Here is a 17,937-nt window from a genome sequence, read left to right as displayed (position 1 = left end):
ACAATGGGCAAACCAGGCTTTGGAGCTGGTTGATTTCTTTTGTTTTCCATCACTCCAGCATCTGGGTGCAGCAGCCATCCCCCCTCTCCCGACAGAAAAGTGCCTCTGTGGATTGTCAATTCAGACATATGCCAAACTGTAGTTGATGCAAAATGTGGTTTGAAAAGCCACTTCAGACCCTGGTTTCAAATGCCACTTTGCCAGGTGACCACAGACTCTGGTTGTGAATGTGAAAGCATCCTATATATGCAGTACCACAGTTTGTCTTTCTTTCCCATGATTTGGTGCAATTTTTGAATGGAACTGAAGTGTAAGGTGTTGTAGTCCAGGCAAGGAACTGAGATAACCAAGAAAGGATTGGCCTTGTCACTCATGTATTCCCGTGGGGTTGGAAACCCCCCCCCTTTTAGGGATTCCTCCACTGGTTGATCCAGGGATGCCCAAACTGTGGTCTCCGCAAGCTTCATTTGGGTGGTCCACAGCACACCTGTAAAACCAGACAACATCTAGCACAGCCGCCTTGAGTCCCATCAAGGAAAAAGGCAGGGTATAAATAAATATGTAATACTGATTTACTAATGGCTACAACGGACAGAAAAAAATGATTAAACAGTCCGCCAAGTACCTCCGAGATTTTCACATGGCTTCTGGGAATGGGGGGGGGGAGTTTGGGAACCTTTAAGATAATTTCATAGGTGTGGAGGGCAGAGACCTGTGGGTTGTCAACACCTTTCACTAGAAGCCCTTCCTTGTTGGCTGTTTCTCTTGGGTAGCAAAGGACCATCTTAACGCAGGTCCCGGAGCCCCAATGTGAATTCATGGTTTTCTTAGGCCAAATCCGTATGCTGAAACTCTGCTGGGAGCAAGCCAAATCAATGCCAGCATTCACATGTAAAGTGGGAGGTCCTGGATTGTACAAGCACTGAAAAAATGGTTAGTTGGCAACATTTCAGCTCTCTCTCTCTCTCTCTCTGTCTGTGTGTGTGTGTGTGTGTCTGTCTGTCTGTGTGTGTGTTAAAGCCTGCAAAGGTGGGCTAGGTAAAGGAAAAGGGACCCCTGACCATTAAGTATTCAACAACATAACAACGATAATGATGATGGTTTTTCATTGAATCTATATACCCACAGGTCTCAGGGCAGCTCACAGAACAAAATCAAAATATAAAACTACAAAATATATAATCAAAATATAAAAAACAACTGCTCTGGGTGGCTTCCAACATAAATAAAAACATAATAAAACATTTTAAAACTTGCTCATCAGGGATGCCTTCAGGTGTCTTCAAAAGGGTGCATAGTTACTTGTATCCTTGGTTCGGGATGTGTGTATCACATAACTCCATCAAGACCCCTTTGTTAAGTCCAGTTGAATTTGACTATGGGGTGTGGTGCTCATCTCTGATTTGAGGCTGAGGTAGCCAACGTTTTGTCCACAGACAGCTTTCTGGGTCATGTGGCCAGCATGACTAAACTGCTTCTGGCACAACGGGACATCGTGACGGAAACCTGAGCGCACAGAAACACCGTTTACCTTCCCGCCACAGCAGTACCTATTTATCTACTTGCGCTGGTATGCTTTCGAACTGCTAGGTTGGCAGGAGCTGGGACAGAGCAACGGGAGCTCACCCCTTCACGCAGATTTGAACTGCTGACCTAACTCCATACCCTGCCACACTTCTCTGATGAAAATAGGGACGTTCTAAGGGAAAGCGGGACATTCCAGGATCAAATCAGAAACCAGGGCGGCTTCTGTAAATCCGGGAGTGTCCTTGGAAAATAGGGACACTTGGAGGGTCTGCAGTGTTCCATGACCAGCGTTGTAATCCACTTAGTTTCTATGCATGATATTGGTGAGGGGAAGAGCCATTTTTCCTCTGCCTCAGGCAGCAAAAATGTCAGAGGCCGACCCTGTCATTTGCAAGATACTCAGTTGTGCTTCCTTCATTGCAGGGGATTAGATCAGATAATCTTTTGGGTCCCTTTGGGTCTTTCCGCTCCTGCTTTAAATCCTTGCCCACTTTATCCTGGGTAATGTGTCCCAGGTTTCCAACACTCAAACAGCGCTCCAAAGCTTGAAAATCCTGTGCTAATGGCTTCTGCTTCTTAGTATCCTGTGCGTTCAATGGAGGTGACACTTGACCCTCTTGGTTGTGTTTCCATGACTTGCAGGACACAGACAACTCTGGTGCCACCGTCTTGCATCTGGCTGCCCGCTTTGGGCACCACGAAGTGATCGACTGGCTTTTGCGCTTCGGGAGCAGCGACCCGCTGGCAGCCACAGACACGGGTGCTTTACCTGTTCACTATGCAGCAGCCAAAGGAGACTTCCCTTCCTTGCGAATCCTCATTGGGCATTGCCCCAGGTAAGAGATCAAGAGTGTATTTGTTCCTCAATAGGGACTAGTGAGTTGCTTAGGTTTCTTTTGGCCCATTGGCAGGACTGCGGCATTGTTTGGCTTACTCCCACTAGTGGTCCCCCCCCCCCGCTGACAATGTGCTGTGTAATGAATTCTCCTTTGGTTGTGATGTCCAAACTGCATGTTTTAATTTGGAAAGCAACATGGTTTTGGGTTCTGAACTACAGAAGGAAACATCATTAGGAGTGAGCATGCTAGAGAGAGCTGATGGAGAATTTGCGGCCCTTGTTGTGGCCAGAATTTGAAATGGCAAAACCCACCCCCTTGCCCCAACCCCAAGTCTGCAGTATGAAAAATGAGGTGTGCCGACTACTCCACATGGCTGCACAAAATGATTCAAAATGAGCCAAAATTGGGCTGCTGCCTCTTTGCGTTTTAGAGGCTGGTCTGTATTCTCTGCATGAGGTCTTCAGCAATGAAACAGTTTTGTCTGGCTAGGGGCAGCTGGTTCTCACACAAATGACAGCCCTCCCCCACATTCCTCATTGGTTTGGGCTGGCCTTTATTTGCTGCAGATCTTGGTGATAGAATGGGCTGCACCATTTTGAACTGCAGGGGTGTGTAATGAGTGTGGTTGTTTCTGGCAGGGGGTGGGCGGGCAGGGGAGATGAAATCACATTAAAAAAACCCAACTTTTTGCAAATAAAAAAGAGAATAGCAGAAAGAAACATCCTATCCTTTTAACCTGCAGATCTAGTTTTCTCACCAAGCAAGGCCGTGGGGAGCTATTTGGAGTTTTTTAAGGACCCAGGTTTGGAGCAAGCCTGCTGCCTCTGGGTAGAGCTTCACAAGGCAGGGAGGGACCCTGGCAGAATGATGGCATGGCAGAAGGGCAAGTTCAAGTACCCAGCCTTGGGAGCAGGACTGAGCATCAAGTCTACTTCCTCCGAGTGACTCATTGAGCCATTTTTTTCAGGCTGGTCCACAAGACAGGCTCCTGGTGCTGCTGCTGACCCACATCTAGGGTGAAGTATGCATAAAGATGAATAAATTGGTGGAGGTATCATACAAAAATGTGTTGCATGCAGCAATATTGCTTTGCAAAAATGTGTCTCTAAGGCGAATTTGGCTGTGGGTCCAGGTCCTTATCTCCCTTAACCCCCATAGGCTAAATTTGATAGGTGGGCGGAGCCTGCAAATCACCAGACATCACAATGAAATCAGGGGACTTCAAAGCACCTTGCAGGGCTTTGCTTTGGAGGGCTGCAGATTGGCATGCTTGAAGTTGCTTCTCATCAGCTGAAATCTGTTGCAGGGATTGGCTTCACGACTTAGTTCCCTCTTGCACAGCCGATCCAGCAAGATCCACCAGCTGATAGGTGGTGACTTCCGGCATGCTTTCTGCAGGGATCAGCTGTGCAATCTAGTTCCCCACAGGAAATTCAGTTGCACAACCAAGCCAGCTACATCTCTGCTCAGTTTTCAAAATTAGGCAGGCTGCAGGCACATTTTGCACCTGGCACTTGCGACCAAGTGAAGATGCCTGGGAGCCACGATGGCACCTGACATCTCCACAATCTGGAGGTGCATGCCTGGGGATTACTGGATCCAGACTGTTTTCACACACTCATGCCACACCCTGCAGGAATAGGCCAATATATAGATAGATAGATAGATAGATAGATAGATAGATAGATAGATAGATAGATATATGATATGATATGCAGACTATCCCTGAAAAAAGTGACTTTTCTTCTCTAAGTTCTTGGAGCTCTTAGCCAAGCTCAAGACTGTCATCTGAACTAGCCAGATGTCTAACTGATAATCGATCACAGTCAGTCCATCTTTGGAAAATACAGTAAGACTTTAGAGCCGTGTTGCCCAAAAACGACAACTAGACATTCCGTTTTGGTGACTGTAACCTTGGTTTTAAGGAGCCATCTGGTGCCTGGCTTATTTATTTGAGTTTCTAACATTGTCTCTGCATCTTGTGTGGAGCAGGTGGGCACGGTTTGAGAAAAATAGCCTCATGGGCCAAATTGGGACCTGTGCCAGGTCAGATTTGACTTGTGGCCTGGCAGTTCCCCACCCCTGAGCTGCAGGTCTGAATAAATTCATCCTCCTTTGTGGCCCTGTGAAATGGCTCCTTTTTGTGGTAAATGTAGGTAACAGCCTGTAACTTCACTTATTGGCCTGCCAGCAGCTTTTCAGCAAGATCTGACCTCTCCCCCCCCCCCCGCTGCCCCACTCCCTTGTCCTACGATAACAGCAAAACCCGGTTTCAGCAAACAGCCAGGGAGGAGGCTGCCTGTCCGTCTTGACTGCCGCGAAGATTTGTTCCCGTTTGTTAAGCCCTGCTTGCCTTTCTCCTCCGATGACAGCTTTATCATGGCGGGAAGTCAAATGCTTGCTTTTTTGACAGGGCACCAACAAAGCCAGGTTTAGATCTTGATGGAAATATTGCTCTCCTGTGCAGACGTGGTGCAGCCGAGGATTTGCACATGATGCTTTTGCAAAGGGGCGATAACACAGCCGCCTTTGTCTCCGCCGGAGGTTATGTAAATGGATTAAGCTGCCTGCAAGGGAGGGATGGTTAGCCAAATGTGAAGAACTGGGGTGGGGGATGGGGAACCTTTCCATGTGTGCAGTAAATGCAGAGGAAAGAATGGGGAGCCATGTGGATGGTGTGGCCTCTGTGTATTTCCAAGCAGAAACACAGAATCTTTCAATTGTGAACTTGGGAGGGATCCCAAGGGCCATCTAGTCCAACCCCCGGCAAAATGCAGGAATCGCAAATTAAAAAACCCTCCGATGGAGGAGAGTCCACCACCTTTCCAAGGTTTGTTGGGTGTGTTCATGCACAGTGATGTGCACAGCCATTAACCAAATGCACAACAACAAAGCCAGTGGACCTGATGGGATACCCGCCAAAGTCTTCAAAGTGGGTGGAATTGAACCTACACAACAACTTCACAAGCTCATTGAAAATATCTGGGGGAGAGAGGAGATCCCAGCAGAGTTTAGGGATACCACAATTATCAATTTCTTTTAAAAAGCTGATAGAACGGATTGCGGAAACTATCAAGGCATCTCTCTCTTAGCTGCGGCTGGCAAAATTCTTGAAAGGATCTTAGCAAACTTGTCTCCTAACTATATCTGAGAATACCCACCCTGAATCCCAAAATGGTTTTCGACCTTCTAGGGGGACAGTGGATATGATATTCACTGCTTGACAGCTTCAAGAAAAATGCAGGGAGCACAACCAACCCCTGTATATGGCGTTTATTGACCAAACTAAGGCCTTTGACACTAAATCAGCGGTCAGCAAACTTTTTCAGCAGGGGGCCGGTCCATTGTCACTCAGACCTTGTGGGGGGCCGGACTATATCACAGCTCTGACTTTGCTCATTGGCCAAAACCATGTGGATGTCACTTAGGAGGATACCAGCCCATTTTGCTACACAACTTTTTTTCTAAGAGGCCTAGAGTTTTACTTCCCCCCCCCATCCCCAATGAAAGCTCAGAGTCTGTGTGCCCGCAGGCACCAGGTTGGCAACCTTTGGCCCAAGGAGAGTCCTGAGGTCTGGAAGTCGACATTTGGCCCCTAGCCCAAAGTCATGTGAGGAGTCCAATTGATTAAGCCAGTAATCCCCCAAAATAGGCACCGTGGGAAATAGGTTACAACATTCAGGGGTGTTGTAAGCCCAAACTGTCTATCCACAGAGGAGGAGGATCAATGCGTCTCTGAGTGAGTCTCTGCACCTTTTTTTCCTGTTGCCTCTCTGTGTGGGAGGCAATTGAGCAATCGCTTCAGATGAAGCAGAATTGCTTGTCTCAGAGGCTGCTGCTGCTCATTGAGTCTCTGTGTGAGTTTCTCTCTGCTCTGTGTTGGCTTCCTTTAGTCGGGAGGCGTGCTCTGATCTGTAACAGGCAAGTCTTTCATGCTCCATAAGTGAAACTTCTGTAAGAGTTGGGTCTGGTGTCACCACTAGATGCCTTGGGGGCACTCATGCTGTGTGCTAACATTTTAAATCTCCCACAATGCTCCATCAGGGGCAGGGGCTAGTGGGATATATATATATATATATATATATATATATATATATATATATATATATATTAACGGCAGTGGTGACAGATAAACCTGTATTACTGTATTATTACTTTTGTGGTTATTGCTTTTCTGTCCCACCTTCTTTTGGCCAAGGAGCACAAGGTCGCGCACATGGTTCACCCCCTTTCTCATTTAATTCCCCAACAACAACCCTGTGAGGTAGGTTAGGCTGAGAGATGCAATGACTGGCCCAAAAGTCACACGCAGTGAGCTTCATGGCTGAGTGGAGATTTGAACCCTTGTCTCTCCCAGGCCCTAGTCCAATACTCTGACTTTCTGGAGGAGGCAATGCAGAAGAGGGTCCCACACAGGACACTTAACTGAGGTCACTCTGAAAACTGGAACCTGCTTCTCAAAGAGTGAAGCATTCCTATAATTTTAATGCGGGGGGGGGGGGAGTATTCCTCAACAATCAGATGTTTGGGGGAGGGCCTCAAAACACCCTAAATAACCAAGAAGTAGTAGAGCTTTCTTCGACCATACCACTTCCACCTGCAGGTGGATTTTTTTATTTTTACAAGTTTGGACGTGCTATCTCTCCAGTTTGCCAAGGAAAATCTCTAGGAGAAATCTGCCCTTCTTCTTGCAAGGTGACTCCTCTACATGTGGGGAAGGGTGGTTTTTTGGTGGGGGCAGGTGAGGATTCATCGTTCTTCTTTTCGCTTCTGGCATGGAATACTGCATTGGAAAATCTTTGCTTGGTTCTGCTGAATGTTAGAGTGTAATTTCCCAGATGAGGGTATTTAGCCATCAGGGTGGGGAGAGTTTCCTTTTTAATAAATAAATAAGCATTGTGTTTCTTGTACCCATGACACAATAAAGCTGTTTGAAAGCAATGTTTTATGGTGAGTTTTATGGACTTGCGTCTCATGGTAGTACCTTGCAAATCAGCAAATCTGTTACGTTCACATAATGACTATCCCCTGTTGTCTGGGCCTTGCAGTTTGTATTCAGAGACAGACTCCCCCCTATAGTTGGAGGTTCTGTGATTTAGGTATTGTGGCAAATAGCCACCGGCAGACTCATCCTCTCTGCATTTACAACTTGTGCTGGTGGGAAGCAACTGAGCAGAACATGCACAGAGTGCAGGTTTCAGGTGTCGGAACAGCACCACAGGATCCTGAAAAATACCTGCTAGATGGCATATTCGTATTTGCACCAGTTTACATCATTATCATCATCACCACCCCACTTTCTCAAAGAAGTTCGTGGCAGCATACATGGTCAGGGAGAGGGCCTTTTTGGTAGTGGCACCCACTCTGTGGATCACCCTCCTTTCAGATGTCAAGGAGATGAGTAACAACTATACAACCTTTAGAAGGCACCTGAAGGCGGCCCTGTAGAGGGAAGCTTCTTAAGGTTTAATGTCTTATTATGGTTTTATATATGTTGGAAGCCGCCCAGAGTGGCTGGGGCAACGCAGTCAGATGGGTGGGGTACAAATAATAAGTTGTTCTCGTTTTCATTCTTCTTCTTATAGTTCTCCTCATCCCCATTTTACCCACACAACAACCCTGTGAGGTAGGTTAGGCTGAGAGAGATGAACTGGCCCAAGGTCACCTAGTGGGTTTCATGACTGCATAGGGATTCGAACCCTGATCTCTCCAGGTCTTAGTCCAGCACTTAAATCACTACACCACACTGGCTGTTTAGATCACATCTTTCCAGCAAGGAGATCAATGCTCTGAATATCACTTTTCTCCTCCCAATGACAAAGGAATTCCCCCTTGTAAAGCGTTCCCCTGCCCTTGCCTTATGGGGTTTGCACTGTTAGCCATAATTAAAAATAAAAATAAAAATTAAAGATCCACTGAAATCTTAAGATGCAGCTGGGTCCTAGTGCCGTCCTCACACAAGCTGCAGATTTCCTGCTAGATACGTGCTTCTGTGTTCTGTAGGTCCACAAACCTGTCCCCAGATTAAACAGTCACCTGACTGGGGTCAAATCCTTAGCCTCCTCTGCCCCCAAATTGAACCATACCCCTTTTGGGGCTGGCAGCTGAGACCCCCAAAATCTCTGCAGGCCTGTCACAGTGCTGAGCTCAGTGCCAGCAATGTGGTTGCTGAGGTGGCAGTTCAGAAATACTGTTGAAGCAAGGAGTTGATGGCAAAATCACTGCCCGACATTAAAGCAGGTCAGCTGGATCCGTGCTTTGCAGATTACGGGCCGTTTAATCTCATTTTCCATGATGAGCGAGTGTGATAGACCTATTAATAACCTGGATGGAGAGAAGGAACCTCGCGTGGTAATTAAAAACCTGCCCATGCTTTGAGTCTCGTGCCAAGGAAGCTGTTTTGCAAACACCCCAGGCAATATGCGCACCGGGAAGCAGGTACAATTTCCTGGGGCCTGAGCATCTCGTGTCTATTTGATGCAGTTCTTAACAAAATATAGGGAGAGTTCTGAATAGCGGATTGCGAATTTGTGCATTTCTGAATATTTGCAACTCTATACAGTACAAACATTCACTCCTGCGTTTTGACGGTATGTGACGTTCCAACCTCCACTTGTTATGCACAGTCACACTTGTAGCTTTTCGTAAGCGAACCCCATGCGAACACAGCAAAGTCGCAGTGTGATACACATTGTGTTGTGTTGTGCGCGCAACTTGTAACTTTTAGAGTGCCTGGTTCATTCAGCAACGGTCTTGTGGGTGCTCATATTATTGGTATTAGTCATTAGGATGTTAAGATTCTCAACAGACGCAGATATTATCATATTTATTATTACCATAATTCAGAGATGTGTTTATTTTACATCCTGGGTAAATAATTTTAAATGGTCTGCCCCTGCAGTGGAGAGGGCTGAAATGTTGAGGCCCTATTGGAAGGAGCGCTGAAGGAGTTAGCACCCAGAAGTTGAAGTTGTATCCAACTAGATCCATTGTAGACCCATTGAAATCAATGGAGCCATGTTCGCCATGCCCGTTAATTTCAATAGGTCTACTCTGGGTAGGGCTAACATTACTATCATTATTAATATTATTTCAAAAAAAATGAAAAACAAAACCAAAAACAGCTCAGAGTGGTTTGTATGCAACTCCCTTGTTTGTTAAGTTAAAATTTCTGTGGCCAGGCTGTTTCAGTGCTGCACCAAAGGAAATGGGACTTGGTTGGATTGAAGTGGAGACTGGAAACAATGCAAACTCATTCAAAGTACTTTCCTAATCTGTAACTGGTGTTAGATCCTAATCACAGAATCATAGAGCTGGAAGGGACCCTGAGGGTCATCTAGTCCAACCCCCTGCAATGCAGGAATCATTCTGCCCCATGTGGGGCTCAAACCCACGACCCTGAGATTAAGATTCTCATGCTCTGCCAACTATACAAACCCAATAGGTGTTCACAGCTTCTTACTTTGCATAGCCTGCACAGTTCTGAGTCTGCATCTGTCCTGGAACTGCGTTTTGTTGTTTCAAAAGATGGGGTTGTTTTTGAAAGGAGATTCCAGCTAAATGTTAGGAGGAACCTTCTGACCGTAAGACAGTGGAATGGACTCCCTCGCATGGTGTTAAATGGCCACCTGTCAGGGATTCTTGAGCTGTGATCCCTGCCTTGCTGGGGGTTAGACTGGATGACCTTCGGAGTTCCCTTCTACAATTCTATGCCTCTTTGGTTTTGATTTTTTTGGGGGTATTGTTTTATTACTGGTGTGTTTCCCATGCTGGGTTCCTTTGAGGGGAAGGGTGGGATATAAGTTTATATAGCGATAATAATTTTGCTAGTTGCATGGAGAAAGAAGCATGAACTTTTTCAAGGCACAGACACATGACTGCAGGAGATTTTATTGTTTTATTTAGCCTCTTTTTTGCAGGATTTCAGCAGGCATTGCCACAGCACGTCTTCCCAGTCGTCAGCTGGGAACTGGATCTTCTTCTTTTTTAATTATTAAATGAAAGTTGAGATCCAAAAAAAGAAAAGAAAATAGCTGAACTATCCCACTACCGTGGTCCACATTCATTTCTGCCATATAATGGAATTGTGGCATACCGGGAACACCTAGGTCCAGCCATGCAAGGGTGTGTTCAAGGTTTAGTGTCCAAATCCCCTGGAGGTCTGTGCTCCCTTGGTTGAGTGAGAGATCGTACCTTTGCTTTGTTATGGGTCATAGCTCAGTGGCAGAGCAACTGCTTTGCATGCAGAAGGTCCCAGGTTCAACCCCCAGCATCTTCATGTTTCACTGCAAGAGATCCCTGTGAGATCCTAGAGAATCTCTGCCAACCACCATTGACAGTGCTAAGCTAGATGATGATGACGATGATAATATATTATTTATTTATTTATACATACATACATACATACATACATCGCCCATATGTTTGGGTTTCCCCAGCCACTCTGGGCGGCTTCCAACAGAATATTAAAATACAATAGTCCGTCAAACATTAAAAGCTTCCCCAAACAGGGCTGCCTTCAGATAGACCAATGATCAGACACAGTCTAAGACAACTTCCTGTTTAAACTCAGAGTCATGAGGACTAGTCTTACTTCATTTTTAGGGGGAAGAACCATAGCTCAGTGGTAGAGCAGAAGGTACCAGATTCAATCTCTAGCAACTTGAGGTAGGGCCACTAAAGAGTCCTGTCTGAAGCCCTGGAGAGCCCCATGTCTTTTTGTGAGAGTATTGTATATGTTTATGGAACGATGTCTTCTTCTTCTTCTTCTGTGGCGATCACTTGTAGCCGAGTAAGATTGTCTTCCATAAACACGGTTTTAACAATGAGTCCGTAAGTGACCGTGGAGGCCAATTCTGGATCCACATATCCTTCCACATTGGGGACATTGATTTCCGGGCGGGAGTTGATCATGGTGTGGATTTGCCAAGCGTGCCTTCCTCTTAGCACATTTCTCCCTTGCGTCCTGAGTTCGAGTGTCTTCAAAGCCCATGACACCTTTGGTAAAGGCTGTTCTCCAGTTGGAGCGTTCGCAGGTAGGAGTGATGTATTGTACCATCACACACTCCAAGTTGATATTGGGTGTAAGAGCCAAGGGTGTCAATTTACAGGGGTAGCAAGGAGGCTGTCAGAAATTTGGAAAATTCTGTGATGCATGAAGAGCATAAAAATCTTCTGGATCAGGCCAGTGTCCTATCTAGCTCCATAACCCAACATGCGCTGGGTTATGGAGAAAGCTAGAGAGTTCCAGAAAAACATCTACTTCTGCTTCATTGACTACGCAAAAGCATTTGACTGTGTCGACCACAGCAAACTATGGCAAGTTCTTAAAGAAATGGGAGTGCCTGATCACCTCATCTGTCTCCTGAGAAATCTCTATGTGGACAAGAAGCTACAGTTAGAACTGGATATGGAATAACTGATTGGTTCAAAATTGGGAAAGGAGTATGACAAGGCTGTATATTGTCTCCCTGCTTATTTAACTTATATGCAGAATTCATCATGCGAAAGGCTGGACTGGATGAATCCCAAACCGGAATTAAGATTGTTGGAAGAAATATCAACAACCTCAGATATGCTGATGACACAACCTTGGTGACAGAAAGTGAGGAGGAATTAAAGAACCTTTTAATGAGGGTGAAACAGGAGAGCACAAAATATGGCCACTGGTCCCATCACCTCCTGGCAAATAGAATGGAGGCAGTGAGAGATTTTATACTTTCTTGGGTTCCATGATCACTGCAGATGGTGACAGCAGTCATGAAATTAAAAGTCGCCTGCTTCTTGGGAGAAAAGCAATGACAAACCTAGACAGCATCTTAAAAAGCAGAGAATCACTTTGCCAACAAAGGTCCATATAGTTAAAGCTATGGTTTTCCCAGTAGTAATGTATGGAAGTGAGAGCTGGACCATAAAGAAGGCTGATCGCTGAAGAATTGATGCTTTTGAATTATGGTGCTGGAGGAGACTCTTGAGAGTCCCATGGACTGCAAGAAGATCAAACCTATCCATTCTCAAGGAAATCGGCCCTGAGTGCTCACTAGAAGGACAGATCCTGAAGCTGAGGCTCCAATACTTTGGCCATCTCATGAGAAGAGAAGACTCCCTGGAAAAGACCCTGATGTTGGGAAAGATGGAGGGCACAAGGAGAAGGGGACGACAGAGGATGAGATGGTTGGACAGTGTTCTCGAAGCTACTAACATGAGTTTGACCAAACTGCGGGAGGCAGTGGAAGACAGAAGTGCCTGGAGTGCTCTGGTTCATGGGGTCACAAAGAGTCGGACACGACTAAACAACAACAGGTTGGTGGCCATCACTGCCTCCTGCAGGAGTGAGTACCATAGTTTAGCTATGCACCTTGCGAAGGCTGCTGGTACAAGCTGATACCCACCTATCAAAGGGAATTTGCACCAGACCTCCTCGCCCCCTCCTTGCCCTCCTCCACAGCTTATAGTCCATACAGGTAAATACAAGTAAAGTTAAGTGGATTATGATAAAGCAGGCAGGTGGCCTGGGAACACATGCTTGGTTACAGCTTGGAGATGGAGAGCTGGAATTTGGCAAATGGCAAGCGAACCTCGTTTGGAAGCTGAAATGGGACCTCTGTGCAAGAGGTGCTAAATTTTACCACTTGAAAGGCCACATATTTAAATAGAGTTGGGACCGGACACAGGAATTACTGCAGTTGCCAGGTTGTGGACCTTTTATTTCCCGGGAAGCATTTGCATTCCATAGATAACTTTTCCCAACAGGATTTGGCACCACCGTTTCTTTCTCAGATGAGTCACAGGGCTAATCTTTCAAAGTAAAATGGGTTACTACCCAAACCTGTGGATATAAACACTGAATGGAGCGTTTTAAAGCCAGTATTTCTTAGCACATCCTCTGTCTCGAAACTAGACTGTGCAAAGCATATTTAGATATTTCAGTTTGGTTTTTAAATAGGTTGCTATTTGTTTATGTGTCAGTGAAGATAAGCGAAACATTTAGGATTATTTTGTAACGTTGCTTATCTTGACGTTCGCATTTGTTTTTAATCCTCCTTTGGTCAGGGATTCCTGCTCCCAGTCATTTGTTGCTTTCTGATATCATAAAACTCCATAGCCAATCAGATGGAGCCGTGCGATGACATCACAGAGGGCAGGTGAAGGCCAGTGAAGAGAATGCAAATGAACAAACATTTCCGTAAGGAATAATAAATGCAACACAAAACGGAATCTCCATAAAGGCTTCCGCCCCTCCCCGCATCAGCGCTATGTATATGGGTGACTATTTATTTAAAACCGAAAGTATTTTTGATTCATGCCTCTCCTGGTTAACAGAATGACAGGAGAAGATGCAAAAGCAAAAATAGGATGTTTATGAATTCCCTCCCCCCATTTCTCTGGATATTTGGGACTCAAATTACCTATGTCACCAATGTCATTTTGATTTCTGGACTCCATTAAACTTCTTGTAGGCCCAGTTTGCTACGGCTTCCCTGCCCTATCCTTCATGCTCACCTTACCAATTATTGCAGTCATTTGCACTATAAAAATAGGACTGCAAAAAAGAAAGAAAGAAAGGATCTTGATCTGTCCATCATCCATGATCACTCTTCCACATTGGGGCGGCGGCAGGGGAATTCAAGAAACAAATACTCCAGAAACCATGGAGATACCAGTTATGAAACGAATTAACTTTTCCAGGTTAATCTGAAAGATGGTGAAGTGGGATGCTGGACTAAGGATTTGCTGCTTTCCCGCAGAGAAAACCGATTCTTTACCCCTGAATTGGAACAAATGTCAGCCATGCTTTCTGCGGATGGATGTTTGCTCTGATTCAGCACTAAAGAGCAGGTTTTCCTGGGGAAGGCGGGTGGAGCAAATGGGAAGCCACTCGGACCTGTGGCTCGAAAGCACGAACAAGCCGAAAACCACTCAGACCCATGCTTTCTAAGAAGGAGAGAAGCAGAAGTGTGGATGAGTTAACGCAAGAGAAACAATGGGGTGGAACCAGGGAAATCTCCCCTCCCAAAAATAAACAATGCAGTGTGCATCATTTATCCAGCACTAAGCTTGGCTCAGAATCTCGATTTCCTCTTGAGCCCTCTTGCTTGCTTGGGAACCCCACCAGAGGAGCTCCCGGCTTTAAATAGGTTTTCGATTAGCTGTGGATTACCCCTGGTAGACCTTCCTTGTTTTAATGTCCTTGTCTTTCATGCTGGCTTTTTACTGGGATCACCTGTCTTCCTTAGTTAAGAAGGGGCATGAATTATTCACTGCCGGGTGAGGACTCTCTGTTCGCTGCACCTCCCGGAGACAGCGTGACGCTGGTCTCTGTTACAGGTCTCTGCAACTGGATCTCTGGGGGCTGTGAGCAACATGGCCAGGGGCTCATTTGGGGAGGGACTTGTCACCTTGCGTGTTGGCTAAGAGGTAGGGCTTTATTCTGCCCAAACGGGACTCTTTCCCTCCCCGCCCCCTTGTGGACTCACAAAGGTTAAGGAAGACGGCTAAGTGGATTGTTGCAAGAAGCAAACGATTGTTTCTATCTGAGGGTTTTCTTTGTTCTTTCTGCAGATAAGGACGATATTTGGATAAGGGGCAAATCATCCCCTGAAAAAGTGAACCTGTGTTTTCCCACCAGCTACCAAGAAAAGCCAAGCTGAGTAGTTTAATGCAACTCACAGGAGCCTTTGCCATTTTAAGAGCATATAGCTCAATATGGCCTACACTGGCTGGCAGCAGCTCTCCAGGGTTTCCCAGTCCTATGTAGAAGTGTCAGTCAGGGATTTGAACCTTCTACAAATACTCCAGCATTGAGCTGTGGCCCTTCTCCCCCCAAACCCGCGCCTTTTGAAACACATTTCTAAAGCTCTGTTTATTTTAGGATGATGATTACATTTAAAGATCTCCTTTTCTTCCAAGGAACTCAAGGTGGTGTAAATGGTTCTCCTCCTCCCCATTCCATCCTCACAACAACCCTGTGATTTAGGTTCAGCTCAGATACAGTGACTGGCCCAAGGTCACAGCAATGAGCTTCATGACAGAGTGGGGATCTGAACCCCGGTCTCCCAGGTCATAGACGAACCCTCTAACCATTATACCACACTGACATTGTACTTGTGAGTAAATTCTATGAAGCACATTTTCACAAAATACAGGAATTCCCACTCCACATGCTCGTATTGCAAGGTCTTTGGATGAGGCCCTTCTCTGCACGGCTTTCCCTTGTGGACGTTTGCAGTCTTATGTGCAAAGGAGAGGGAACCCTTTTGGTGATGGTGATGCTGTGATTTTGGAATTTCCAAAGAACAGCTTGCTGCTGCTATGAAAAAGAGGTAAATGGACCCCTGACCGTTAGGTCCAGTCGCGGACGACTATGGGTTTGCAGTGCTCATCTCGCTTTACTGACCGAGGGAACCAGCATACAGCTTCCAGGTCATGTAGCCAGCATGACCAAGCCACTTCTGGCGAACCAGAGCAGCACACAGAAACGCCGTTTACCTTCCCACCAGAGCGGTACCTATTTATCTACTTGCACTTCGACATGCTTTCAAACTGCTAGGTGGGCAGGAGCAGGGACCAAGCAACGGGAGCTCACCCCGCCACGGGGATTCGAACCGCCGACCTTCTGATCAGCAAGCCCTAGGCTCTGTGGTTTAGACCACAGCACCACCTGCGTCCCACCTGCTGCTGCTATTACACTCTCTGATTGCCAGATTGAGATAGTTAAAGGCCAAATGAGGATGCCTGTGGCCTTTTAGAAGAGGGCAGGTCAGGATTTTTAAAAAGTATTTATTTTAATGTATCTATGTGGGTATTTGTTTTTTGTTTTTGTCTGTTTGTTTGGTTGTAAGTTACTTTGGGTTGCCCTGGGCAAGATGAAGCAATTAGTAAAATTTAATTAATAGTAGTAGTAGTAGTAGTAGTAGTAATCTGCCCCGATTATTTCAGTGGTTAGGGTTGCATCCAGCTAAGTTCTACTTGGTGGCCCATTGGATCCAAGTTAGTCATGTCCATTAACTTCAATGGGATTACTCTGAGTAGGAGTAGCATTGGATAGAACCCTTAGGCTGCTTCAGTCCTGCTCTGTATCATTTCTATTAGTCGTTTTGCCTGTCTGCTTATTATGAAAGTTGCAGTTTTCTGCATGGGTGTGAATAGATATGTCAATCTATAAGAAGGATAATTTTATGCATTCCTGTTTATTGTATACACCGCTCCAGAAAGGGGGGTGGGGTGGCTGCAGCTCATCAGCAAAGTACCTGCTTTCCATGCATCAAGTTCTAGATACAATGCCTGGCACAGGACTAGGAGAGAATCTTGCTTGAAATTCTGGGGAGCTGCTGCCAGTCCGTGCAGGCAATACAGAACCAGATGGACTAACTAGTGGGCTGAATCAATTATAAGGCCGTGTCTCATGCTGGATGTTCTTACGCTAGTTATTTTCTCTGATACCGATTCCTTCTCTGCTCACTCACTTATTCTGGTCGACCCAGACATTGCGATTTCCCAACACCTGCCAAGTTACGATTCGTGGTTTTGAAAAGCTCACATCACAGATTCAATGCTTTCCTTTCAGGGGTGAATTGTCCACAGTGCAATTGTGGACATTCTGGTCCCACCTCAGCACTCGCCCCCTTCCCAGGGACACCTGCGCATCAACTAAGAGAAATAAGAATATTGGTGAAACTGGCAAAAAGGAGGAGGGAAATCAGCGAGTTTGAAGAAGCATCACATAACTAAAAAGGGCTGCATCTGATATCCGCTGGGGAATTTAAATTATTTGCAAGGTTTGTTAAAAAAAAATAAAAACAAACAGCATTTATATGCCACCCTCAAAATAAGGTTTCTCCGCACTAAAAATGCTTTTATACACAGAAATCTGAGGGGGAGAGACTGAAGTGAAGAATGCCTGCCATTTTATTCAAGAACCCAACCGAGGAACCTTGCGACCCAGCTATCAAAAGTATGGAATATATTATAAATACACTGCTCAAGTGTGGTTCCCCACCGTCCCATGTCCTATATTGAATATTTATTGGGATTGCTCCTTCAGGTTGCAGCGCATCTTCTCTTCAGTGTATCCAGAGAGTGCTTTTTGATTACCGAAATATCGTCATATGCACAGGTGCATTTTCTGGGGGGGGGGGGTTGGAATCCCATGCAAAATTGCTACAGCTGCCCCCACCATCTCTTTATCAGGGAAAAAAAAGGCTGATGTGGAATTGGAGCGAAGAGGTGCAGAGCATTAACACCAGGGACTAGAACCTTGGAACTGGCATCACAGCAAACGTGTGCTCAAAAGCTGGTGTGAGGGCGCAATGAAAAATGGGGTGATACAGTCAAGGGAGTAACACTGCTGGGTTGTGGAGGCCCAGATGGTCAGATGCCCAGAGGTGGGCAGCCAGATTGCATCCTAATTACTAAATTAATTGGAGTGGCATTGGCAGCAACTATAACTGGCACTATATTCATAGTGAGGCTGTGGTCTTTGCCACTCCTGGGGCTGAAGCACATTTATGGTGGTGGTGGTGGGGGGGCTCTCTTTGCTTTGTGTCTGTTTAATCTTGTCCCTAATCAGCCG

The 17,937-nt window shown here is 45.8% G+C and overlaps 1 protein-coding gene across 2 annotated transcripts in view; it reads left to right on the top strand.

Moving 5' to 3' along the window:
- Window positions 1–17,937, top strand: part of ESPN (espin) — a 103,477-nt gene that overhangs the window by 3,828 nt on the left and 81,712 nt on the right. For both annotated transcript variants that reach the window (XM_033156552.1, XM_033156550.1), the window contains exon 2: window positions 2,170–2,363. In XM_033156552.1, coding sequence (XP_033012443.1) covers window positions 2,170–2,363 — 194 coding nt within the window. The remainder of the gene's footprint in view (window positions 1–2,169; window positions 2,364–17,937) is intronic.

This window comes from Lacerta agilis, chromosome 8 (assembly GCF_009819535.1).
Source record: "Lacerta agilis isolate rLacAgi1 chromosome 8, rLacAgi1.pri, whole genome shotgun sequence".
Taxonomy (NCBI): Eukaryota; Metazoa; Chordata; class Lepidosauria; order Squamata; family Lacertidae; genus Lacerta; species Lacerta agilis.
The sequence above is the reverse complement of the archived record's forward strand: the minus strand, read 5'-3'. Positions and strand labels throughout refer to the sequence as shown.